Source organism: Talpa europaea (assembly GCF_964194135.1).
Source record: "Talpa europaea genome assembly, chromosome: 4".
Classification (NCBI taxonomy): Eukaryota; Metazoa; Chordata; class Mammalia; order Eulipotyphla; family Talpidae; genus Talpa; species Talpa europaea.
Genome location: NC_140070.1, coordinates 106,920,434 through 106,946,368, shown reverse-complemented (window position 1 = coordinate 106,946,368; position 25,935 = coordinate 106,920,434). Strand labels below are relative to the sequence as shown.

General features: G+C 34.2%; 1 protein-coding gene across 18 annotated transcripts in view; it reads left to right on the top strand.

Moving 5' to 3' along the window:
• DLG1 (discs large MAGUK scaffold protein 1) overlaps positions 1-25,935 on the top strand; it is a gene marked incomplete at both ends in the record, with an annotated part of 194,164 nt that overhangs the window by 96,793 nt on the left and 71,436 nt on the right. For 14 of the 18 annotated variants that reach the window (XM_084232265.1, XM_084232264.1, XM_084232274.1 and 11 more), the window contains 5 exons: positions 6,091-6,144; positions 13,829-13,879; positions 16,305-16,429; positions 19,007-19,176; positions 20,104-20,240. In XM_084232265.1, coding sequence (XP_084088391.1) covers positions 6,091-6,144; positions 13,829-13,879; positions 16,305-16,429; positions 19,007-19,176; positions 20,104-20,240 — 537 coding nt within the window. The remainder of the gene's footprint in view (positions 1-6,090; positions 6,145-13,828; positions 13,880-16,304; positions 16,430-19,006; positions 19,177-20,103; positions 20,241-25,935) is intronic. The other 4 variants (XM_084232258.1, XM_084232257.1, XM_084232273.1 and 1 more) reach the window with 1 other exon arrangement.

The following is a 25,935-nucleotide window of genomic DNA, read 5'->3' as shown; positions in this document are numbered from 1 at the left end:
TTCCTATCTAATTGTGTGCATTATTTTTATGAACTATTTAAAAGGAAGTTTTACTCATACCCTTTTACCTTTAAATGCTATTATTTTATGATACTAAACATTTTTTCCTAAAACAAAAATTTTTGTTAATATGTTGAGCTAAATCAGAAAATCACTAATATAATACTGTTACCTAATCTGCTAACCTTAATTATATTTTTGTTTTCCCAATAATGTTCTTCATAGGAAAAATAGAAACTTGGCTCATTGGCCAGCATAATACAGTGCCTAGCAGTTAGTTTTCATGGCACTTAATCTCCTTTAATCTGGAGTAGATCCACAGTCTCTCTTTTGTGACTGTAGGATTTTATAAGAGAACAGGCTTTTTACTTTGTAGAATATTCCTCAATTTGTGTTTAATGCATTTCATAATTAGATCGAGGTCAATTTTTCCCATTTTATAGAATACATGTAATATAAAATTTACCACCATAGCCCTTTTTAAGTTTGTAGTTCAGTGGTATTAAGTACAGAATTCATCTTGAACTAAAACTTTACCCATTAAGTAACAACTCCCCATTCCTCTCTTTTCCCCAGGCCCTGGCACCCACTGTTCTGTTTTCTCTCTTTTTATGATTTCAAATACCTCATATAAGTGAAATCATAGTCTTTGTCCTTTTATGGCTGTTTCATTTAGCATAATGTCCTCAAGGTTAATCTGTGTTATAGTATATGTGGCATCAGAAGTTCTTTTCTTTGGAAGGCTAAATAATATCCCATTTTATGTATAGTCCCCATTTTATTTATCTATTTATCTGTCAATACTTGGGTCACCTCTGTTTTAGCTGTTGTGAGTAATGCTACTATAAACACGAAGGTGTAAGTATCTCTTCAAGACCCTGCTTTCAGTTCTTTTGAGTATATACCCAAAAATGGAATTGGTATTTTTATTTTGAATTGGTAATTTTATTTTTAATTTTGTGGAGAATTACCATACTGTTTTTCCATAGCAGCTATGATTTGTATATTCCTACCAACAGTGTATAGTGGTTCCAGTTTCTTCACTTTCTTGCCAACACTTGTTATACAGTCTCTGACTTATGATGGTTCAACTTCAAATTTTTTAACTTTACAGTAGTGCAAAAGCAATCCACATTTAATGGAAATTGTACTTCAACTTTGAATTTGGGTTAGTGATATACAGAACAATCCTCTCCTTATACTGGGCAGTGTCCACAAGACACAGCTCCCAGTCAGTCATGCAATCATGAGAGTAAACTACTGGTAGACTACAGTGTACTCTGTTGCCACCATTTTTGACTTATTATATTTTCAAGATAAGATAGGTTTGTTAGGACATAGCCACATTGTAGGTCAAGGAAAATCTATATTCTGTTTTTGTGGTAGTAGCCATCCTAATAGATGTGAGGTGCTATCTCATTGTAGTTTTGAGTTGTATTTCCCTTAGTCATGTTGAGCATCTTTTCATGTGCTTATTGACCATTTGTGTATCTTCTGTGGAGAAATATTTATTGAAGTCTTTTACACATTTTTGACAGGTTAATTTTCTGTTCTTGGGATTTATATATATCCTGAATATTAATCCCTTAGAAATCTATGATTTACAAATATTTTCTCTCATTCTTTGTGTTGCCTTTTCACTCTCTGTGTCTTCTGTTACATAAAATGTTCAATCTTCAGGAAGTCCAAATTGTCTATATTATATATTTTTATTTGTCTATATTTTTATTTGACTGTATTTACATTGAATCCTTGACAAATTGTGCTATAAAGCTTCTTCTCCATTTACTTCAAAGAGTTTCTGTTTTAGGTCTTTTATTTAGATTATAGGTTCATTTTTAAGTTAATTTTTATATATTGTGTTAGGTAAAAATCCAGCTTCATTCTTTTGCATGTGGATGTCCAACTTTCTGGTACCATTTATTGAAAAGATTGTCTTCTCCCCATTCAATGTCTTGGCACCCTTGTTGAAAATAATTTAGCCATATATGTTAGGGCTTATTTCTGAACTCTGTGTTCTAGTCATTGGTCTGTATATCTGTCTTTATATAAATACCAAATTGTTTTGATTACAACAACTTTGTAGTAAGTTTTGAAATGAAGACGTGTGAGTCCCGTAGCTTTGTTCTTTTCAGTATTATTTTGACTTTTTCTGTTTCTGCCACCTTCTCAGAATCCACCCTGTTTATTTTTGTAAACACTTTAACAGTGATCATTTAAGCTGTAGCATTTAACTTTTAATGCAGTGTAGTGTGTCTCAAATTAGAATACAAGATGTATTCTCTGGGGTTTGTGAGTTCTGCATTTGAATAACACTTGTTTATTATTTAGTAGGGCAGAAAGACATTAAAAAACATAATGAAATTTTGATAAATGTTAAGAAGGGGAAATACAGTGTACAGCGTAAAAGCATAAATTTCTAGTTTTTGGTCTGTTTTTTAAATAACTGCATTTTAGGATTATTTTAACATAATTTTTAAATGTAATACTGTCCTCTAAAGTTGTGTGAGTATGTTATATATGTTTTAGCAGCATTTCATATCTATGAGACCCTTTATTTGTGAAATATAATATTTAAAAGACTAAATGAGCAAAACTGTGTTTCTTAAGGCATGATTTTGATATTTGGATCAGATTATTTAGCATGTCTTTTTCCTATTTTTGAAATATTCCTGCCTCTTTATTAACCTCCCCACCTCTGCCCTTCCTCTTAAGGGAATTGTAAGACATTATTATTGTACAAATTGAAATATATGCAATGGTATGCAGTTGACCTTTAAAAACACAGGGGCTATATAGGTGCAGACCTCCCATGCAATTGAAAATCTGCCTGTAATTTATGGTTGAGTCCATGAGGGTGACCAAGGATAGGAAAAAAAAAAAATTCAAGTGTGAATGGATCCACAGAGTTCAGATCCATGTTGTTCAGGGTCAGCTATATGCTATTAGTAAATAATAATAAATTAGCACTTGTTTCCATGCTTTACAACGTATTTTCCTTTACATTACTTCGCTGGATCTCAAGCAGTCCTCTTGGGTAAACTCAAGCTTTGCTGTCTCTTTACGGAAATAGAAAAATGAGTTTCAGTAACACTTGCGGTTTAGTTACAATTAAATGTTACTGATTGGTAGAATAAGGTAGAAGACTTAGAACCAGGTTTTAAGGTAAGTTACTTGAAGCAAAGTGCAGGAAAGAGGGTGTTTTGTGGGTTTTTTTTTTCCCATTTGAAATTACTTTTACTTAAAAATTAATAATTTTTACAGAGATTCTTCTCAAGTCATCTTGTTTGATTTCCCCCTAAGCAAATCTGAGTAATTTGTCTTCCCTTTTCTGCTACCCACTGTCCCGTGATCCCACAGCCTTAAACTAGCCAGTTTGCCACTGTTTAGCTATCTGAAAGTATATTCTGTGGCCAAATTTTTAGGCATCTCTGCCTTCCAGTCCTTTAGCTTTGGTGCTAGTATATTGTGTTGCTAAGAGTTGTATATCATACCATCCAAGCCCATTCAAATTGTGCTACCTCATTCATTTGCATTCCTACCTTTTTTTTTTTTTTAGATTTATTTTTATTTATTTATTTATACAAGCACTGGGTACAGTCAGAAGCGTGGGAGGGTGAGAGAATTCACCAGAGCCAGAGCGGGGAGCAGAGCAGGCAGAAGGACCGAAGTACACTGATGAGGGGAGCAGCGAGGTCTGCGCGCCATGTGGGACCCTCCTCTGGTGGCCGGGGAGCAGCCGGGGATCGAACCGGCGTCGCGGAGGCCGTGGGCAGCTTCGCAATCCAGCGCTCAACTGCTGCGCCACCGGGGAGGCCCTGCATTCCTACCTTTTCTAAAGTGGAGAATTGTGGGGTACTACTTTTGTTAGATATCATTTCTGTATTCTTTAGTTAAAGAATTTAGAAAATATCAGGCTAGTAGGCAATGTGTACTTTATTCTAAGGTAAATGTTTTAATTCGCCAGTGCTAACAGTCTTAAATATTTTCATCTTATTTTAAGTGGCTAATTTTGAGTCAATCAAATCATGCCTCTCAAGCTTCATTTATGTAGTCTCTTATTTCAACTGTCTTTTATGATATGTTTTTTCAGATTTGTTAGATTTTCTAATCCCAACATTAGTTTTTGATTGAAATTCTTTTTTAATCTTCACTGTGAATGTTCCTGGTTCTTATCAAACTTGAAGCCTTTTAGTCCCATGATTTCCCTTCAAGTATGATCATTCACTTATGTTGATTTTAAAATATAGCTACAAATACATTTATTGTACATATATTGCTGTCCAATCATGTTCTTTAAGTCAAAAATAATAATTATTTTTACTAGTTAGCATATACTTCTGAATTGAACTTTAAAATTAAAATTATTGTACGGTGTAAGTTTTAATATCTTATCTACAGTATTTTATCACTGCCTTAGTTATTAACCTCTTACAAAATGAGCACTTGACTCAATACTTTTATGCTTGGCAATATATTATGAAAAATTTCAAAAATACTCAAATGTGGAGGGACTAACACAATGAACTCCCATGTACATACATTACCCATCTACACTAATCATCAACTCATGTACATGCTTAATCTATAACCTCTCCTACTTTGTATCTTCTCTGTTTTATTTTGAAGTAAATTTAGCCTTTTTTATATCACTTTGTATTTATCTAAATATTGGAATTTTTATAAGACTGATCAGAGGTAACTTCTACACAATGATGATAAGTTGGTGCTGTTAGGTAGCTAGAATTGTAATAATTATTTAGTATAAATTAGACTTTGACAAAAAGCATCATTTTCCGCTCTATGTGGTAATAGGTGAACAGAGAGAACCCAATGGCTTTCTTCTCTTTTCTTTTCTTTTCTTTTCTCTTTTCTTTTCTTTTCTTTTCTTTTCTTTTCTTTTCTTTTCTTTTCTTTTCTTTTCTTTTCTTTTCTTTTCTTTTCTTTTCTTTTCTTTTCTTTTCTTTTCTTTTCTTAGATTTATTTATTTATTTATACATGCACTGGGTACAGTCAGAAGCACGGGAGGGTGAGAGAAATCACCAGAGCCAGAGCAGGGAGCAGAGCAGGCAGAAGGACTGAAGTACACTGCTGAGGGGAGCAGCGTGCAGCAGGAGAGGTCTGCGCGCCATGTGGGACCCCCCTCCGGTGGCCGGGGAGCAGCCGGGGATCAGCCGGGGATCTAACCAGCGCTGCAGAGGCTGCGGGCATTTTCGCAACCCAGTGCTCAACCACTGCGCCACTGGGGAGGCCCCCCCAATGGCTTTCTTGCTGTGATTTTTGAAGACTGTAACTTATAACTTTAAATAGACTTGTTCTTTCTTGCTTTTCTCTGTAATTACTTAAGTGAAATTTGGTGAAGTTGTACCATTAGTTTTCTTAATGAAGCAGAATATCAAATACCGATTTGAGGAATCTCAATAGGTTATTGGGAAATGATTAATTTCTAATATTCATAAAATCTCAAACTTGAAGAGTTACTAGCTTTCCTTAAATAATGATAGTATTTTACCTGTTAGGTCTGGTTTTTACTAAATCACTCAAACGTAAACTATTACAAAGTAGAACTTCACATAACACAGTTAATGTCCTGTTTATATGTAATAAAGTATTACCCACTCCTTTTTACTTTTGTAGCCAAAATGCATGAAACTGTGTTGTTCAAACACAATTCATTGTGAAGGAGTTGTTTGTTTGTTTGTTTGTTTGTTTTCTGGTTAATAAAATGACTGGAATTTTATGGGATCTTCAGGAAATGAAAGCTAATTTCTAAGCTAATCAGGAGGAGCTGTTTTACTGAAGAATGTTTGTAGGTATTTTGAGAAGACTGGTGAACTTCTTTGCAAATGTTAAGAAAAGTTTGTCTGTTTTAGCAGGTATAACAAGTTTATTTCTCAAAAGCAAATCTATCTGCTTATACCTAATTTTTCTCTATTTTGTGTTGGAAATGATACATTAACATATAAAAATCTTATATAAAACTATAATTGGAAATAACCCATCTTTCCTATGCTTCTAACATTTGTGAACATTAATACATATGTGTTGATTTTCCTAGTATACTAACACATTTACAATTCTTTCTTTAAGGCAAATCCTCCTCCAGTACTGGTCAACACAGATAGTTTGGAAACACCCACTTATGTAAGTTCAACTTCCTCCTCACATTTTAATCTGCTTTTCCTTTTCAGTTTTTGATTGCATATACAGAGGTCACAGCATTATTTGCTCTCATACATTGCACTTATGATGTAATGTCACTGAACTGTAGTTGTTCTAGTACATATTTGAGTCCCTGATTTTAGTTCCTTTCTATATATACTTACTGGTAGACTTATTGGTTCATATGGTAATTCTTAATGTTTAGGGTTTTGAGGAGCCATGTAACTTTCACAGCGGTTGTACCATTTTGTATCCCTATCAGCTTTGTGTGAAGTTTCCAATTTCTCCATGTCCTCACCAATCTTGTTATTTCTCCTTAACAATTTTTTGGTCTTTTTTACTGTAGTCATCCTAGTGGGCATGAGGTGACATCTTATTGTAGCTTTGATTTGCATTTACTTAGTGACTAATGTTGAGAATCTTTTCTTGTGTTTGTTGGCCACTTGTATATTGTCTTTGGGGAAAGGTCTGTTAGATTCTTACTCATTTTTAATTGGATTATCTTTCTTTTGTTGGTTGTTTATAAAAGTTCTTTATTCAGAGTACAAGTCCTTTATGGCATAATTTGCAAAAATGTTCTTCCATTCTAGGGATCATTTTTTATTTTCTTGAAAGATAACAATCTGATTTATATATTTTTTCTTTGCCACTATGGTTTTGCTATCCGATCTAAGAAACTATTGCCTAATCCAAGATCACAAGGACTTAGACTTACGTTTTTTTCTTGAGCATTTTATTTTTCTCTTTTACATTTATGTCTTTATCTGTTCTGAGTTAATTTTGTTTATTGTATGAGGTAAGGGTTGACTCCATTCTTTTTCATGTGGATATCCATTTGTTGAAAAGACTATTCTTTCTACATTGAATGATTTTGGCACACTTATAGAAAATCAATCAATTATAAATATATGGCTTTCTGTATCTTAAATTCTTTCATTAATCTACATATGTATCCTTATGCCACTGCCATGTAGTATTGATTATCTAACTTTGTAATAATAGGTGAAATCAGAAGGTTTAAGTCCTCCAAATTTTGAAGTTCAATTTGGCTATTCTGGATTTTTTGCATTTCCACATGAATTTTAGTATTGGCTTGTCAATTTCTGCATTCAACCAAAAGGCAGCTGGGATTTTGATAGGGATTAGATTGAATCTCTAGGTAAATTTGGGAAGTGTTACCAGCTTAATGTCTTCCAGTACAGGAACACAGGATATCTTTCTTTTTGGTTACATCGTTAATTTTATTAAATAATGTTTTGTAATTTTCAGTATACATACAAGCCTTGTACTTCTATTAAGTTTATTCCTAATTATTTTATTCTTTTAATGCTGTTATAAATGGAATTATTTCCTTAGTTTTATGGATTTTTTTAAATTAACTAATGTGCGGGGATGCAGTTGATTTTTAGGTATTGATCTTCTATCCTTTAAACTTACTGGACAGTTTATTAGATCTAATAGTTTTATTTCGTGAAGATTCCTTTGGCTTTTCTACAACAGATCATGTCATCTGCAGAGATAATTTTATTTCCTTCTTTCCAGTCAGCCTATCTTTTTAAAAAAATTTTCTTGCCTAAATGCCCTGACTGGAACCTGTATTAGACATTACAATGGGAAGAGCAAACATTCTTGTTTTCTGCTTTCTCCTTGAGAGAAAGCTTTCAGTCTTTAACTATTAAGCATACACTCAATTTTAAGTATCATTATAATTTTAATGATACTGGAGTTGATTCTCTTTCCATGTGTTCCTTTTCTTTCCTTAAGTAATAAAAATGTGAAAAGCAGTCTAAAGACTAAATTCTGGGCCTCCCCTGTGGATTGAGCACTGCGCTGTGAAGCTGTCCCCAGCCTCTGCAGTGCAGATTCGATTCCCAGCCAGCTAGGGAGAAACCCACATGGCTTGGCAGACCTCTCATATTTCTCCCACTGCTCCCCTCAGCAGTGTCTTCAGTCCGTGTGCCTGTTCTGCTCCCCACTCTGTCTCTGGTGAATTCTCTCACCCTCCCACACCTCTGACCTATACCCCAGTTCTTGTATAAATAAATAAAATCTTTTTTTAAAAAGCTATTAAAAAAAAAAAAGACTGAATTCTGAAGTTCCAGTAATGTGATGAAATTAAGCAATTTGTTGAGACAATTTCCATCTGTTTTTCTGTCTTTGTTTTCCTTAAAACAGACAATGAACAGTGAAGGTTTGAAAAATCCATTCAGTTTGACTTTGTTCATTTTCTTATATACTAAAACCTTCAGTTTTTTCATATGTAGTATAATTGATAACTACAGTAGTCTAAAATCAGCATAAATGGCAGGTCACTGTTTAGAAAAAAAAGTAAATTCTTTTCGGATTAATACTTTATATTTAGCTATGTTAATTTTTCATTAGGAAGAACATTTTCTTCTTCCCCAGTACATTTTTATTTTTAGATTCTTACCTTGTGATGGTATAGACTTTGAGGTTTTTAATTGCTTGAGACTGTGCATTAATATGAACCATGACTCATATGAATGTTGATAGATAAAATCTTAAATTTCATTATGTTACTCTGTAGTTAGACAGATATACTGAATTGAACCAAAACAACAGGGAATTAATAAATTATACATCTATTTATCTTCCTTTGGACATGTCTTACACTGTTATGTAATAGGATTTAAATGCCCTGTTTGGATATATTAATGTGGGATGATTAAGAAATTCAAATCTTTGGGTCAATAGGGGACTGAGAATATCTGCGTTACAAATTTTTTCTTTGTTTTCTGCCATAAATGTACCCATAATTAAAACAAATTGTATTTTTTTTAATTTCAGTACTTAAAAGTTATTTTATTTCGTTTTATTTATTTTTTGAATCTTTGCTTAGACAAACTGGTGTATAGGCCAGAGGTGCAGGGGATGAGAGAATTCACCAGAGACAGAGTAGTGGGGAGCAGAACAGGCAGATCTACTGAAATACACTGCTAAGGGGAGTAGCAGGCGAGACAGGAATGGTCTGCTGCACCATGTGGGCCAACTCCCTGGCCAGGGATCAAACTCAGGTCATCGTGGTGGTAGCACTGAGACTTAACCCTTAGGCCACCAGGGAGCCCCAGTACTTAAAATTTAAACAATATTTGCTATTCCAATATACTATCAACAACCAGTTAGAAAAATTAGCCTTTTGGCTATATCACCAAAAATATGAAATAACCTAATAATCACTTTAACAGAAAATGTAGAGTTTGTATAAGGAAACAGTAGAACTTGACTGATGACATAAAAAATATTTGAGTAAGTAGAGCAGATCTTGTTGCTGAGTAGAAAGAGGATATAGAACTCATCATTTTCCCTGTATTAATCTATAAATTTGAAATAGTCATAGCCTCCAAAAAGGGAGAATGCTTTATCTAGGGTGGGGATGAAGTGGAGGAAAAGAAGAAAAGGTGGGAGGAGGGGGGGGGGGGGAAGAAACTGTTTTTGTGGGATGGAGTTGGCACTAGCCAAATGTTGCTATTTAAATTTAAATTGATTAAAATTTATAATTTTGTTTCTCTTGTTAACACTTATCACATTCTAAGCATTCAGTAACTGTATGTGGATAATAACAACTCCTGTATTGGACAAGACAGATTATAGAACAGAAAGTTAGTTCTGTTAGACACTGGTGATATAGAAAGTACTCAAGAATAGCCAATTAAAATTTAAAATAAAAGAAAGTATGGGAGTTTTCCCTCACAAATAATAAAACATATTCTAAATCATTAATTAAAGCAACATGGTTGTCAAAACCAGAAAGATCATTGTAATACAATTTACCACTGACATACGTTGCATAACCTGATTTTTATTTTTCCTGGTCATCTTTGTTATATATTAGTTGCTCTTAGTTATGGCTTTGTTGGGTTTGTCCTCACTGTTTGTTTATTTTGTTTTATTTTTTTATTTTGATTTATCACCTATTGTTAAAATTCTTTGAATTCTTGCCTTTTATCCAAATGACTGTCATAACTTCTTTAGCAGTTTACTCTTAATTGCTCTTCTTTGCTTTTTCTTTTCTCTTTTTTTTCCTTTTTCCATGTAAACCATAGTTGTTGATTTTTTAAACCTTCTTGATGCTCAAAAAGTTAAGGACTACCTATTTCTCATTCCTTAAAAAAAGATGCAATGCTTTTCATAATCCATACCAAATCTACTAGTTTTTGCTCTAGCTATCACCAAACATTCCCATTTTGTTGATAGAACTAAATTCGAAACCTAGAAAATACTGGCTGTAACAGTTCCTGAGAAGTATTCTCAGTCTATTTTTCATATTTTTAAAGAGGAAAATATACCAAATATTTTGTAAGTAATACATTGATTTTGTCTAAAAATTTTCTCTTCCCTAACTTTGTTCCCAGCTTACCTCTCACCTGTCCTTTTAAATAGAGAGTTACAAATCTATTAATTAATCATTTTTTTCCTTTTGGAAGCCACACTTTGTAGAGACATTAAAAAAAAAGCAAAGCAAACATTTTGGTAGTTTTGCTAGAAACCATAATTGCTTTTGAAAACACTGCAACCACTGTTGTTTTATTTTTTACTTGAGTGTGGTGCTTATAGGGTAATTTGTGGTTTTGGTAATGTATTCTTGGCATTTAGAAGTCCAGGACGAATGTGTTAATGTTATAGAATTGTTTCTATAAATGAAATTATCAGACAATTTCAGGTTATTGAGAGTTTAGGAATAAAGTCATTTGGGATCTTTGTGGCCTTCTCGCTTTTAACTTCTTTTAAATCACTCTGTGCTCCTAGACCCCACCAGCTACTGCGACTTAGCATTAAATTAAGTGCCTAGCCTATTTACTAAAATCTATCTTTTGAGAAGTTTAATGGTGAAAATCTCAGATTCCATAAAGCAGAAGGCAGAAAGTCACAGTACAAAAATTTTACATATTAACACCAAGAAGACCATATGAATGCACTCACTTAGAAATGTTTTCCAGAGTAAAATTTTGGACTATTTAGAAATAAACAAGTGAATAAAAATAGAACCCAGTGTAGCAATTTGGGTCTAGCCAGATCTCATAAAAACAGAAAAGAATAATAAGCGTAAGTAAATTGGGCATTCAACTCAAGAAGCTTAAAGAAAATCCAAATAAAGAATTGATAAATGTAAATGTAAAGGGCCTCCCCTGGTGGCGCAGGTGGTTGAGCACAGTGCTGTGAGGCTGTCCACAGGCTCTGTAGTATGGGTTTGATCCCTGCCTGCTAGCCGGCGATAATCCCACATGGTGAAGCAGACCTCTCCTGTCTCACCTGCTGCTCCCCTCAGAAGTGTGTTTCAGTCAGTCTGCCTGTTCTGCTCCCCACTCTGTCTCTTATGAATCCTCTCACCCTCCCGCACATCTGGCCTATACCCAGGTTCTTGTATGCATGAATAAGTAAATCTTTAAAAAAGAAAAAGTAGGGCCTCCCTGGTGGCACAAGGGGTAAAGCACTGTACTATGAAGCAATCTGCAGCCTCTGCAGCACGAGTTGGATCCCGGCAGGCCAGGGAGCAAACCATATGGCGAAGCAGACCTCTCCTGACTCGCCTGCTGCTTCCCTCAGCAGTGTACTTCGGTCAATCTGCCTGTCCTATTCCCCATTCTGTCTCTGGTGAATCCTCTCACCCTCCACATCTCTGGCCTGTACCCCAGCTCTTGTTTGCATAAATAAATGGATCTTTAAAAAAAAAAAAAGTAAATGTACAAAAGAAATAGCATAAAATGCAATGGGTTAATCAGTAATGTTAAAAGTACTTCTCTAATAAAAAGACTGATACTTTTTAGCCAATTCTAAGCAAGAAAAAAATAAAGATGATAATAATAACCATTAGAATAAGAAAAACGGCATAGCTGCAAATAGGGGTTTATTTTTACTGATTTAAAAAAAGACTTCCAGTTAAGTGAGCAGGATATGCATATGTATGACCTTCCTGAATTCTAGTTGCATAGAAGTCTATGCATATGAACTCTAAATGCATGGTTATATTCATTTATAACATATTATCTCAAAAATTAGAAATGTCTCTTTAGGTGAGAAAGAGGAAAAAACAAAGTGTCAGTTGGGTTTCAATAAATTTGAGCCATAAGAATTATGTAGTAGTGATATGTTTTAAATCCTCTAAAGAAGAAAACTCCCAAACCCCTGAATTTGATATCAATGAAGGTTGTGTTTTTACAGTTTGGCAAAATGGCTTTCATTTCGTTGTGCTGTTGTTTTATTATTCTATCACTGCAGAACAAATCACCCTCAAATTTAGTGGCTTAAAATGCAAAAATTCATTATTTTATGTGATTTTGTGGGTTAATTGGGTGGTTCTTTTTATTCATATGGTGTTGGCTTTTATTCATATGGTGTTGGCTTGGAGACTGGGAAAAGAGAGAAGATCTAAAAGAGCCTCAGTGACAGTTAGTGTTGGCTGCTGGTTTGGAGAGCAGCAGAGGCTTTTGACTCTTCTCATAAGCTGTTGGAGCTTCTTTATACTGTAACTGCTGGGGTTCTTTAGAGTACCTTCTAAGATAAAGGCAAACACTACAGGGCATCATATTCTGTAGCTTCAGAATCCACACAACATCATTTGTGCCATGTGCTTTTTATCAGAGTTCATCCAGGGTCTGCCTAGATTCAAGGGGAAAGGGAAATAGTTAACATTTGTTGATGGTAAGATGGTTTAGGCATATTGCAAAAGGATAGAAAATAAGAGGCATCTGTTGAAATGAAGTTTATAACAACCTCTGTTTGAGTTTGAATATTTTGCCCAATCTCATATCACCAGAAATGCTCAAGTACGTTTTAAATCCAAGTTAATTTGATTCCAAGGACTATTTACCTTTCACCAGTAACCCTTCTCCTGGATTTCTTTCAGGAGGAAATAGGGACTAAATTGAAAAGAATGAGAGAAGGTATTTAGTCTCTAATATATGAGTAAGAACTTGAATGTTGAATCAAATTTGAACATAAAATATGTAAGTGAAATCTGTGACAAAAGAAAGCTCTGCAGAACATGGAGGATCTGTAAAGGAATTTTAGAGGGCAGAATCTGTCAAGGAAAGAACAAGTCTTTCAGATTTGATGATACATAAGGCTTATGAAGAAATGAAATTTGTATGTTGGGAAAGAAGCTAAATAGTAGATTTGGCTAGTTGATGTAGAGCCTTATATAAGTTTCTGACAGTTTTGGACTTTAAAAGGATTTGTTTGTGTGAACATTGGAATGATGTGAGCAGTGGAGAAAGTCTATCTAAGATAATAGGTAGATTACACTGGCAGTAGCCTAGAGAAGATTAACAAAGGGTTGATCTAAGACCATAGAAATGAGAATGAGGAGGTGATGGTTTTCAGAAAAGTTGAAGAATTCAAATCAGTAAGAATTGACTGTTGTTTAAATGTGTGGATCAGGCAAAGAAAAGAATCAGACTTCAGTAATATTGACAGCTGAATATACATACCCTTTTTATATTTGAAAGTTATAATACCATGAATGTCAGTTCATTAATTACAGTTGTATTCACACCCTTGAAAATCTCCCTAAAATTATTAAAATAAAGTGATTTATTTGGATTACTGTTACATTTAAGAGGTTTTCACTAATAAGTTATGCAGAAATTATCTTGGTATTTCACACTTTCTAAATTCTAAATTTCTGTGCTGCTTTCTCCCCCATTAGGTTAATGGCACTGATGCAGATTATGAATATGAAGAGATCACACTTGAAAGGGTAAAAACTATTAATTATCTTAAGATTTTTATGCATAAGTCTGTTGCTTTAAAGAACTCTTTAATTATATTGTTCATTCATACAGAATTCCAAAGCAGAACCTCTTTCAGAAACAGAACCATGTGATGTTAATTTCTTTTATAAGTTGTTTATATGATAATTACATATCATAAAATTAGCCATGGTATTTTCAGAACATGTAGCCTTTCTTTAATAATTTTTGTAACATAAACTTTTATTTTAAAATAGTGTTAGAGTTGCAAAAAGTAAAAAAAGTTCCCATTTACCCTGAACTCAGTTGTGACTATTAATGTCTTACATTACTAGGATGTGATGAATGAAAGCATTATTTTTTCAACTAGTTTGTCAGCTAACATATAGTTTACTTGGATTGTCTTAGTTTTGTTTTTCTCTTCTAGGACCCCAATCATTTAGTAATGTCTGCTTAGGTTTCTTTAGACTATCAAAATTTCTCAGGCTTTTCTTGGTTTTTAATTTTATTATTTTATATAAAATATTATTTAAAGCATTTAGTATCCAAGTGACATGGTCAGCAAAATAATAATCATAGTTCTAATTACCAAGAATTTGTCAAAAACTTACTATCATACACTCCCCCAGTCAGAAAATAAAGATAAAATTCAGATTTGTAAATTTTATTGACATATTTCCCCATTAAGAATACCCATGATAAATTGATAATGTATTTTAGTTGTGTCAACTCTAACATTTTTGGAAAATGAAATGTTCCACACAGGTAAATACCCTAAGAAACTGAATTATCTATGTATTTAAAACTAAAAGTCCTGTATAATTAGATTTACTTTTATTTGAAGCCAAATGTAGTGTGAGTAAAAATAGACCTTAAAAGGATCTTTGACATTTGTAGATCTTTATTGCCTACTACCTGAATTTGAGTCACCTGCTCAACAAGTTCTACTAACTTTCAAGTAATCATAGTATTAATGTATTTTAAATATTTCAATATGGTATTTTGGTTTTGGGATTTTTTTTCAGCCTTATTGAGATATATAATCAATATATAATCCTACCATTTTAACTGATTTCTCATCCTATCCCAGTACCTTTTAAATTCCTTTACTTACTACTATATACCGTATGTTTCACTAAGTGAAGACCTTGAGTGCTGGAAATTGAGATGTCAAAGGGTACAAACTTGTGACTAGAAAGAAGATTGCAGTTTAATCTACTGCACATAGTGACTACTGTCAACAATGTTGTACTGTACACTTCAGAATAAGAGACTAGGTCTTAAATATTCTCACTACACAGAAGATAATTAATGTGATGTTTTAAAGGTATTTGTTAATGCTATGGTGATAATCATTGCAACATATAAATACATCAATTCAACACCTTCTACACCTTAAACTTACACAATGTTATATGTAAATTATAGGTCAGTTTCTTCAAAAAGCAGATAAAATAAAGGATTTTTTCTTTAGGTTAACCTGTCACAACTTAGTGATACTATTATGAGACTGTAGTAAACTTCTGAAGATTTTAAACTGAGAAAGAAAATTGTATTAAAATAGAATCTAAGAACACATCTTAGTATAGTTTAAACTAATACTAGCAGTTAAGAATAGGTACAAGTCTATCCACTTGAGTTATCTGAAATCCAGAGTTCGAATGAATCTTCTCTTAAAAATTAACATTAACACAGTTGCTTAGAACAGTTGTCCTTAGAGATTTATTTTTGTAGCAGTAGAACCTTTTCTTCAAAGAAAATGCTATCCAGAAATTCAGTATGTAAAACAAGCAAAATAGCACAGCTTTGGCAAAATTGACTTTGCTATCAAATAAACTCACATTTTTAAGTTCTCAGGTTGGGCTTTAGGTATTTCAAAATATGCCTTTTGTTTAATTAAACAAATTAAGGATGATGGCAATTGTTACTGAGTAGATACAATTTGGTCATTTTAAAATAACCTGATGTCAATGTTAGCAGAAGAAAAGCACCACGTTCTACCCCTTTTTTTAAAAGCTGAAACAATATATTGGTTTTACTCAGAAATAATAGCTGCAGAAAAATACCTTTGCTGCTTTTGTCTTAGGAAAGATTTGCCATACTAAACATGAGTGAGGTGCAGTCTAAAAGAAAAAGACTTAATAGTGACACCTTGCATGTGAGTGACTAATCCAGGGACAAATTGTACATACTTTTAAATTAAAAAGCCATAGGCTAGACTCCAGAAGTACTCAGTTTGCATTCTTTATTCTTACCTGTTCAGCAGTAATATCTCTGAATTCTTTATAGAGAAAAAAGTTTTCCTTACATCTCTTAATTTGGAATCTTCATATTCCCCACACATGTACCTTTATATATGTGTCCCCTATGCTAGTGAAATTTCTAGGCTATATCAATAAAAATCTAATCTTAGTGTTCCTCCTCTATTCCCAGGGAAATTCAGGGCTTGGTTTCAGCATTGCAGGAGGTACAGATAACCCACACATTGGAGATGACTCAAGTATATTCATCACCAAAATTATTGCAGGAGGAGCAGCTGCCCAAGATGGAAGATTGCGGTATGTTTTACATTTTATGTTGTTATACCAAATCCATTTTGTATATTTTTCTTAAGTCAAACTGAATAAGTCATTATTATAAATAAGAACACTCTTATAGTAACTAAAGTAAGGTAGATTCTCCAGTAACAAGTTAATGAATGAAATAATTGTGCATTAAGCATTGTTTTCCTATTTTCATTTAGGAATTCAATTGTATCTTAAATATTATAAATTTGATTGACAGCTTAAAGGTGAGCAGATTATAGAAATCATAGGTTTCCTTTTATGTTTTCAAATACATTCACTAAATGTTTTCCACTTATTTTTTACATGGGAAAAATGCATATAAACTTATTTTAGATACAGGGGATCTTATGTATTTGAGTTTATATCCCATACCACAGAGAGTAGTTTATGCAAACTTTAAGTTAATGTATTTTCTTAATTAGATGAAAGGAACATTGGTCTCTTTACTTTAGTGTTCCATTTCAAAAGGTCTCTTTAGCATACTTTGTTGTTTCCTTAGGCCATATATTATAGCACTTTTTCCAATCCCTTTTTTGTTATTTCTTGTATATGCTGATAGTCTGAGGAATATTGAGGTAACATTAGTTGATAACACTGTAACGGGTTTCATGTATATAGTTTCTCTCCTCAGCAACACTGTGTGTGTGTGTGTTTGTGTGTATCAATCATCCTATGCCCCACAACCAAATGTCCAGTCACCACCTACTGTCAACCAATCAACTCTGTCGGCCTCTTCTCCCTAGGCTGTAACCACCAGTCTATTGTCATAGTCTTAACAGTTTATTCTTGTTTTGTTTGTTCAGTTTTTTTCTTTGTATTCCACAAATAATGAGTGAAATAATATGATAAATGTCTCACTCATAGCAGGAATCTAGAAAACTTAAATAAAGGACCAGGAAAAAGAATAACTATAAGAAAAAATATCAAAATCAACAACTATGAACCAGAGACACTTTATGGGGGGTGGTGGGGTGGGGAAAGGAGGGCTTGGGATGAAAATAAGGGTGTTGTAATTGTAAGGGGAATATAAAAATAAAATTTAAATAAAAAAACAAACGAAAAGAAATAATATGATAAATTTCTTTCTCCTTCTGACTTACTTCACTTAACATAATCCCCTTAAGGTCCATTCATATTGCCACAGATGGCAAGATTTCATCATTTTTCATGACTGAGTAATACTGTATATATACCACATCTTAATCCATTCATCTATTGTCAGGCACTGTGGTTATTTTCCTATCTTGGCAATTGTGAATAGTACTGCAATAACATAGGAGTGCATATGTCGTTTCGATAGTGTTTTCATATTCTTCAAGTAAATACCCAGAAGTAGAATTACTGATAGTTCTATTTTTTTTCATTTCTTTTAATTAATTAATTTATTTATTACAAGATTGATTGATTCACTGATTGATTTATACAAGCATGGGTACAGTCGGAAGCGCGGGAGGGTGAGAGAATTCACCAGAGCCAGAGCGGGGAGCAGAGCAGGCAGAGGGACCTAAGTACACTGCTGAGGGGAGCAGCGGGCGGCAGGAGAGGTCTGCGCGCCATGTGGGACCCTCCTCCAGTGGCCGGGGAGCAGCCAGGGATGGAAACGGCGCTGCAGAGGATGCGGGCAGCTTCGCAACCCAGCGCTCAACTGCTGCGCCACCGGGGAGGCCCTATTTTTTAATTTCTTGAAGAACCGCCATACTGTTGTCCATAGCAGCTGCACCAATTTACATTCTCTGCAATAGTGAAAGAGGGTTCTTTTTTCTCCTCATCCTTGTCAGCACTTATTACTTCTTGACTTTTTTATAGTAGTCTTTCTAACTGGTGTGAGGTGATATCTCATTGTGGTTTTTATATGCATTTCATTAATGATAAGTGATGTAGAACATCTTATTATTTCTGCATGATGAATTGCCCATTTTTTAATTGGTTTGTGTGTTTTTTGGTATTGAGTTGTTTATATATTTTGGATCTTAACTCCTGTCTGATAAATTGCAAATATCTTCTCCCATTCAGGAAGCTGTCTCTTCATTTAATGATGGTTATTTTCACTATGGTGAAGCTTTTTCATTTGATGTTACATTTGTTTGTGTTTTGCTTCTCTTACTGTTGATAATGCATCCATTAAGTCCAGTGTCAAAGAGCTCATTGTCTATGTATATGTATTTTATGTTTTCGGTCTTATATTCAAGTCTTTAATCCGTTTTGAATTGATTTTAGTCTATAGTGAGAGAGTGGTCTAGATTCATTCTTTTTGTCTTTGGCTGTCCAATTTTTCCAGAACCATTCATTGAAGAGACTTTCTTCTCTCCATTGTATACTCTTGGAATTGGTTGTCTCTGTATGTGTATGTTTATGTGTTGTATAGTCTGTTATTTGCAGTATTTCTTTTGCTAGCCTTTGGGAAATGCATATTTGACATGTTGGGATTTAACATATAGTTTCTTCACCTGTATTTTCATTAATAAATTATTCTCTTTACCTTAGAAGTGAATATGACAAAAATTTGACAAAGTAAACATTGATATTTAAATTTAATACTTAATTTTCTTAATATTTTTTTCCCCTCAGGGTCAATGACTGTATATTGCGAGTAAATGAAGTAGATGTTCATGATGTAACACATAGCAAAGCAGTTGAAGCATTGAAAGAAGCAGGTTCTATTGTGCATTTGTATGTAAAAAGGCGGAAACCGGTATCAGAAAAAATAATGGAAATAAAACTCATTAAAGGTCCTAAAGGTATAAGTCAAACTAAGAAATTATTAAGTAAGAAATTTCTGAGTTATACTTAACTGTAAAATCATATATGGCATACATTAACATTAACAACACTGCTAATCTGCAGGACTTGCCTGAATTTTTTAACTTTCTCTGTTGTTTCTACTGACTTTTATCTCAAGTAGAATTCTACTGAAATATACTAAAATCATGTACAGTGCTGATATTAACTTGTAGTCATTAATCCACAAATTATATTAAATGCCAATACACAGACTAAGCTAAAAGAAGAAAATATTTAAATGTCACTAGCAGTTATACCTGCGGTGAGGACTTTAAGATGTGATTTCTGAATTTTGAAAATATCAGTAGCTCTGAGAATAAAGGGAAATATTGACTAATTCATGGCTTCTTGGAAAAGGTGGTATTCCAACAGATAAGAAAAGGAAAGAAAGCTACAAATTTGTCTGGTACTGAAGTGATAGTCTATATGAATTACAGAAGTTCCTTATTTAAAATTAATTGGAAAAAGAACAAAATTATCCACATTTCTGAAGGCTATTAATTATGCTACAACCAACAGAGACAATTTTATTTTTCTCAATTGTTTTCATTTTATAAAGGTATTAAAAATGAAGGGATACAAAAGTGAAATACATAATTTTGTGATTTCTCTTTGAATTAACAAATTTGTTTAAATTGAGACTTTCAGAAGTAGCCTGACCAGGTGTGGATGGGGAGAAGGAACCTATTTATAATTACGGGAACACCTATAATTTATAATTGTCCACTGATTGCATAACAAATTTTTAGGATTTTAAAAGTCATAATTTTCTGTTTTAAAGATAGTAGTGTGATGAAATTATTACCTTTTAGTTACCATCATTTTCTTCTGGATTTAAGTTCATATATATTAATGAAATTCTAAAACTCATGCTTTCCTTACAGGTCTTGGATTCAGCATTGCTGGAGGTGTTGGAAATCAGCATATTCCTGGGGATAATAGCATCTATGTAACCAAAATAATTGAAGGAGGTGCTGCACATAAAGATGGTAAACTTCAGATTGGAGATAAACTTTTAGCTGTAAGTATGAGAAATTTATTGTTTTTAAAAATCACCATCCATTAGTTTTGTGTACAGGGTTAGTGAGTGATCTAACTTCATTCTTTCATGTGTGGCTTTCCAATTTTCCCAGCACCATTTACTCAAGAGACTGTCTTTTACTTGTTTTGGGGTCATAGCTGCTTTATCTTAGCTTAAGTGCTCCTATGTCCAGGGCTTATTTCTGGGCATTTGACTCTCTCCTATTGATCCACATATCTTTTGGGGCCAATTCCATATTGTTTTTAATACTGTTTCTGAATAGTAAAGTTGGAAGTTAGGCAATGTGATACCTCTGTTTCTCTCCTTTTTCTCAGGATTGCTTTTGTAATGCTGGCCCTTTGTGGTTCCATGTAAATTTCAATTTTTTTCAATTTCTTTGAAAAATATTGCAGTTTTGATGGTGATTGCTTTCAGTTTTTCACCACTGAGTATTATATTGGCTGTTGGTTTGTAACATCAGACCTTTATTGCCTTAAGGTAGGTTCCTTCTATTCCAGTCTTATTTAGGGTTTTTATCATAAATAGGTGCTGATTCTTATCCAGTGCTTTCTCTGCATCTGTTGATATTATCGTGTGATTTTTCTTTTGTTGCTATGATTAATGATTGATTTGTGTGTATTAAACCATGCACGCATCCCTGAGATGAATCCCACTTGGTCATTTGTATTATCCTTGTGATAAACTGTTGAATTGGATTCGCTGGCATTTTCTTGATTATATCTGCAATGGTTTTCTTCAGGGAGGATTAGTCTATAGTTTCCTTGTACTGTCTTTATCTGGTTTCAGCATTAAGTTAATGTTGGCATCGTGAAATGCATTGGGGAGCATCCCTTCTTCATGTATTTTTAAAAAACAATTTGAGCAACATTGGTATTAGTTTTTCTTTAAAAGTTTGATAAGTTCAAGCTTGGGCTTATATTTTTTGGAAGATTTTTTTATTACTGTTTCAATTTCCATGCTTTTGTAATTGGTTTGTTCAGTACATCTGTTTCTTCCTGAGTTAGTCTTGGTAGAATATGTTGATCTAGAAATTTATCCATTTCTTCTAAGTTATCAAATTTATTGGCAGATAGATGTTCATAGTAATCTCAGAATCTTTTCTATTTGTAATGTCTGTAGCGATTTCTCATCTTTCATTTGTGATTATTTATTAATATTTTTTATCTCTTTTTTGTTAGCCTAGCTAGAGTTTTATCTCTTGTTTATCTTCTTTAAGAACCAGCTCTTCATTTCATTGATCCTTTTTATACTGTCTTTTTGATCTCTATTTCATTATTTCTACTCCTTCCTTTTACTAATGTGTTTGTTTCTCTTTGGCAATTTGCTTTAGGTGTAATTAGCTTATTTGGGATTTTTCTTGCTTCTCAATATAGGCCAGCATTGCAATTGTTTTCCCCCTTAAGACCATATTTGCTGCATCCCATAGATTCTGGTAACTTAGATCATCATTTTTGTAAATCTGAAGATATTTTTTAATTTCTGCTTTGATTTCATGTTCTATCCAATAGCTATTAAGCAGCATGTTGTTTAGTCTCCATGTGTTCATAGTTCTCATGTATTTTTCTTAGAGTTGATTCTAATTTTATGACATTATGGTCAGAAAGTACCAGGTATAATTTTGTCTTTGTAGTTTTATTGACAATTGACTGCAGAGGTGTTGGTGAAGAGACAATTACTGGCTTGAGCCTGAGACTCTCAATACAGAGCAGCTGGAGCTTTAATGTGGGGAGGGCAGGGATGCAGTTCAAAACACCTGGGTCTCTTCATAAAAGGAGGCTGCTACTCAAAGTCCAGGCTGCGATACTCAGAACAACTGCCACCTCCTGCCCCAGGGCTAAAACCAAAACACAGAAATGCTGAACATACCAGAGCTCAAGAGCCTACCGATAATAGGAGCAAACAACCCAGGGTAAGGCTCTCTGCTGAAAATAAAGCAGAACAACTCCTGGCCTGTGATCCTGCAGCTCGTGCTAAAGAATAGCCCAGAGTGGAAGTAGACATGAGACTAGAAGACACACTGAGAAGTTGGCCTAGAGGAGGATATCGTTATGGATCCCCGTCACACAACCCTGACCCCCACAGCAAGATTGGAAGTTCCACTGGTGGTGATCCTTTAGTTCCCCCTACTGCCCTGGTCCTGTTTTATATCTTACTACCCCTTGCTGGTACCAGTCCTCAGATTGCTTCAAGAGGTGCAAAGACAAAAGTCTGTTACAACCCACAAAAAATTAAAAATAAGGAGACAGACGAATATACCACACATGTTGGAGCAAAGAAACCCCGAGAGGATCCCCCAGCATGCTGGAGCTGGGGAGAATGACAGAAGGGAAATTCAGGCAATGTTCATCGAACTCAAGAAAAGCAATGAAGGATATAAAACAAGAGACTAAAGATAAGGAAATTATGAGGCAGCTACAATTAGAAATAACAGCGCTAAGCAACTTTATAGCAGATTCAAAAAATATAACTGAGGGTCTCAATAGACAGATAGAAAAAATGGACAGACTTAATCAATCCACAAAGACAACATTGAAGAACACACAGATAGAACAATGTAGAGAAGAATTTAAAAAAAAGGAAACTGGGTAAGAGCCCTGTGGGACAACTGACAGAAATAACATCCATATCATGGTAGTCCCAGAAGGAGACAAGAAAGAGAAATGCATAGAAAATTTATTTTATTTTAAGAAACAATTACTAAAACTCATCTCATCTGGGAAACAAATCAGATTTAGTAATCCAGGGGCTCAAACAGTAAAGATTATAGAAGGAGCAGGATTGTAGGAGGGAAGGAATCAGAAGTTTACTTTTAGATATACCAGACACACACACCAAGACTAAGTAGTAGTCTCCTTTTATGAGGAGACCCCAGTGTTTTGACCTGCTTCTCTCTGCTGATTAAGGCTCCAGCTGTTATGTATTGAAAGCCTTAGTATCAAACCAGTAATTCTGTCTTTACACTCCTGCCCCTACAGCTCTCCAACAGTGCACCTTCTGTCCAGAGTGTCACCTTACACACTCCCTTATCTAGTATAGTGTATCTCAGGAGACCCAGATATTGATATGTGCCCTAGTCAATATCTGTAGTGGCTTCTGCCCAGCAGCTGCTTCTCCCCTGTGTCTTGTTCTGCCCCATTATCACTCTAAAAATAGTTTACCAAAAGTTTTTGCTAACCCTTTTTCCTCTGTGCTCTGGTTGGACTCAACTCGTCCAACTCAAATCTCTCCTCAAGAGATTTTTGGCTTTGTTTTCTGGAGTTTGATTGTGAGGAGGTAAGCCTGGAGTCTTCATTTTGTTGAGATCTTTGCAGACCTCTTATTAATCATTTGTCACACCTTCCTTCGGTCATTTTTTTGTTTTCCTTGTCACCCTGAATCTTCGAATTCTTATCTCACTAGCCACTCATTCTCATTCTCCTTATGGCACTTCTTCACCTTCCTGATCATTAAACATTTATGTGATCCAGGATCCAGTCCCTGTACATTTTCTCTTCTCTAATAGGTGGTCAGTGGTCTCATTGAACATGGTGGGGATAAGTATTATCTCCTGAACTTTAGTTTTATTTGTATACCCACACTCATTCTGTTCTTGGGTAAATATCAAAATATTTTAACAGTGGTTCATGTCAAAACATTTGAAAAGTCCTAAAAGATTTTATGTAGCCTCCTTTTGTACACCTCAAATGTCATCTCAAATTTAATATATCTGAAAGTGAACTTCTGATTCCTTCCCTCCCCACAATCCTGCTCCTTCTACAATCTTCACATCTCACTAAATGCAGTTTATCCTTTTATGTTTGTGCCGGTATAAAAGGTTTGTATTATCCTCTTTCTTTAATGTTGTAATTGACTTACTGAGGAAATCTTATCAGTTATATCACTTATTTAATGCTGCAAAAGAAAACACAAAAATTATATCATTATCTAGTGCTGTCTGTATCACTGTCTAATGTTGTCTATCACTAATTAAACACAAAAATTAGTGGCTAAGATAACAACCATTATTTGTTTGCTTATACTTCTACAATTAGTGTAGGATCCATTCAGGATAGCCTATTTCTATTTCACATATTATCCAATGTAATTACTTAACTAGGACCAGGAATTCACTTCCAAGTTGACTCACGTAAAGCAAGCTTTCCAAGAAAGACAGACTTCAGTACCTGGAATTTCTCAATCCTCTCTTTGCATCACAATTACTAATATCTCATTGGCTGAAGCTAATTACACTGCCAAGAAAGATTCAGTGTAGGAAGGGGTTTTTACAAGTATGAAAAAATACTCAGATGCACAACTCATTGCACACCACAAAGGAGCACTATACCAAAAGTCTTCAAAATACAAACAGTCCTTGTATGTGGTAGAAGACCACATATGGTAGTGTGGGACCATAAAAATAACTATGCAGCTGAAGCCCTGTAAATCAATAATAATCAGTGGGGAAAAGTTATGATCTGTCACCTTTAGAAATTTTGTCAAAACACTAAGAGGGCCCTCCCTGGTGGCAAAGGGGGTTAAGTCTCAGTACTATGAAGCTATCCTCAGCCACTGCAGCACAGCACGAGTTGAGTCCCCAGCCTGAACTTCCCATCCTAACCTATGTGGCACAGCAGACCTCTCCTGTCTCACCTGCTGCTCCCCTCAGCAGTGTAGTTCAGTCAGTTGGCCTGTTCTGTTCCCCAATCTGTCTCTGGTGAATCCTCTCACCCCACCCTGTGCTCATCTGGCCTACAGTCCAGTTCTTGTATGCTTAAATAAATAAATATTTTTTAAAAATAATAAAACACTACAAACATAGTATTTTATTTCTTTGAAAAAATATTGTCAGAAAGGACAGTCTAAATCTAAACCCAGCAGAACAAAGGAAATAATGATGATTAGAGCATAAATTAATGAAAATAAGAAATAAGAAAATCATAGAAAAGATTAACAAAACCAAAACTTGTTTCTTTGAAAAGGTCAGTAAAATTTACAAACCTTGAGCTAGAGCAATCAAGAGTAAAAAACACTTAAATCTCTAAAGTTAGGCATTAAAGAGGGGACACACTTTGTTTATGAACAGCTAAATGCCAAGACTTAGATGAAATAATCAAATTTCTAGAAATATAGAAATTACCATTCCTATTCAACACTGTTCTGAAAATCTTAGCCAGGGCAATAAGATGACATTCAGATTGGAAAGGAATTTACAACTGGGTTGCAGACTATATCATATTATACATAGCAAATCCCAAGGAACGTACAGATAGAACTAATAAACAAGTTTAGTAAGGTTGCCAGAATATAACATCACTACCTAAAAATCAGTTGTTTCTATACAGAAGATAGATGAATGACTAATAAATAATTGCAGAAAATCTCAACTTGACTACTAATAATGGAAATACATACTTTAAGATAATATAAGTACAAATTAAATTATGCATCTTTTAAAATTGTATTTTTTTTTTATTGAGGTAATATTCTTACAACACTGTATATGATTCAAGGGTACAGGTTCACACCTCTTCAGATGTGTGTTACCACACCATGCCAACACCAAAGCACTCATAATCCTCTGCCATAGTGCACTGGGTCCCCTCTCCCCTTTGCACCCTACCTTTGCTTCTTCCTCTCTGGTAGCTTTAATTCTGCCGTTAGGGTTTGTTTTAGTTTATTTTTGCCTGCCCCCTTG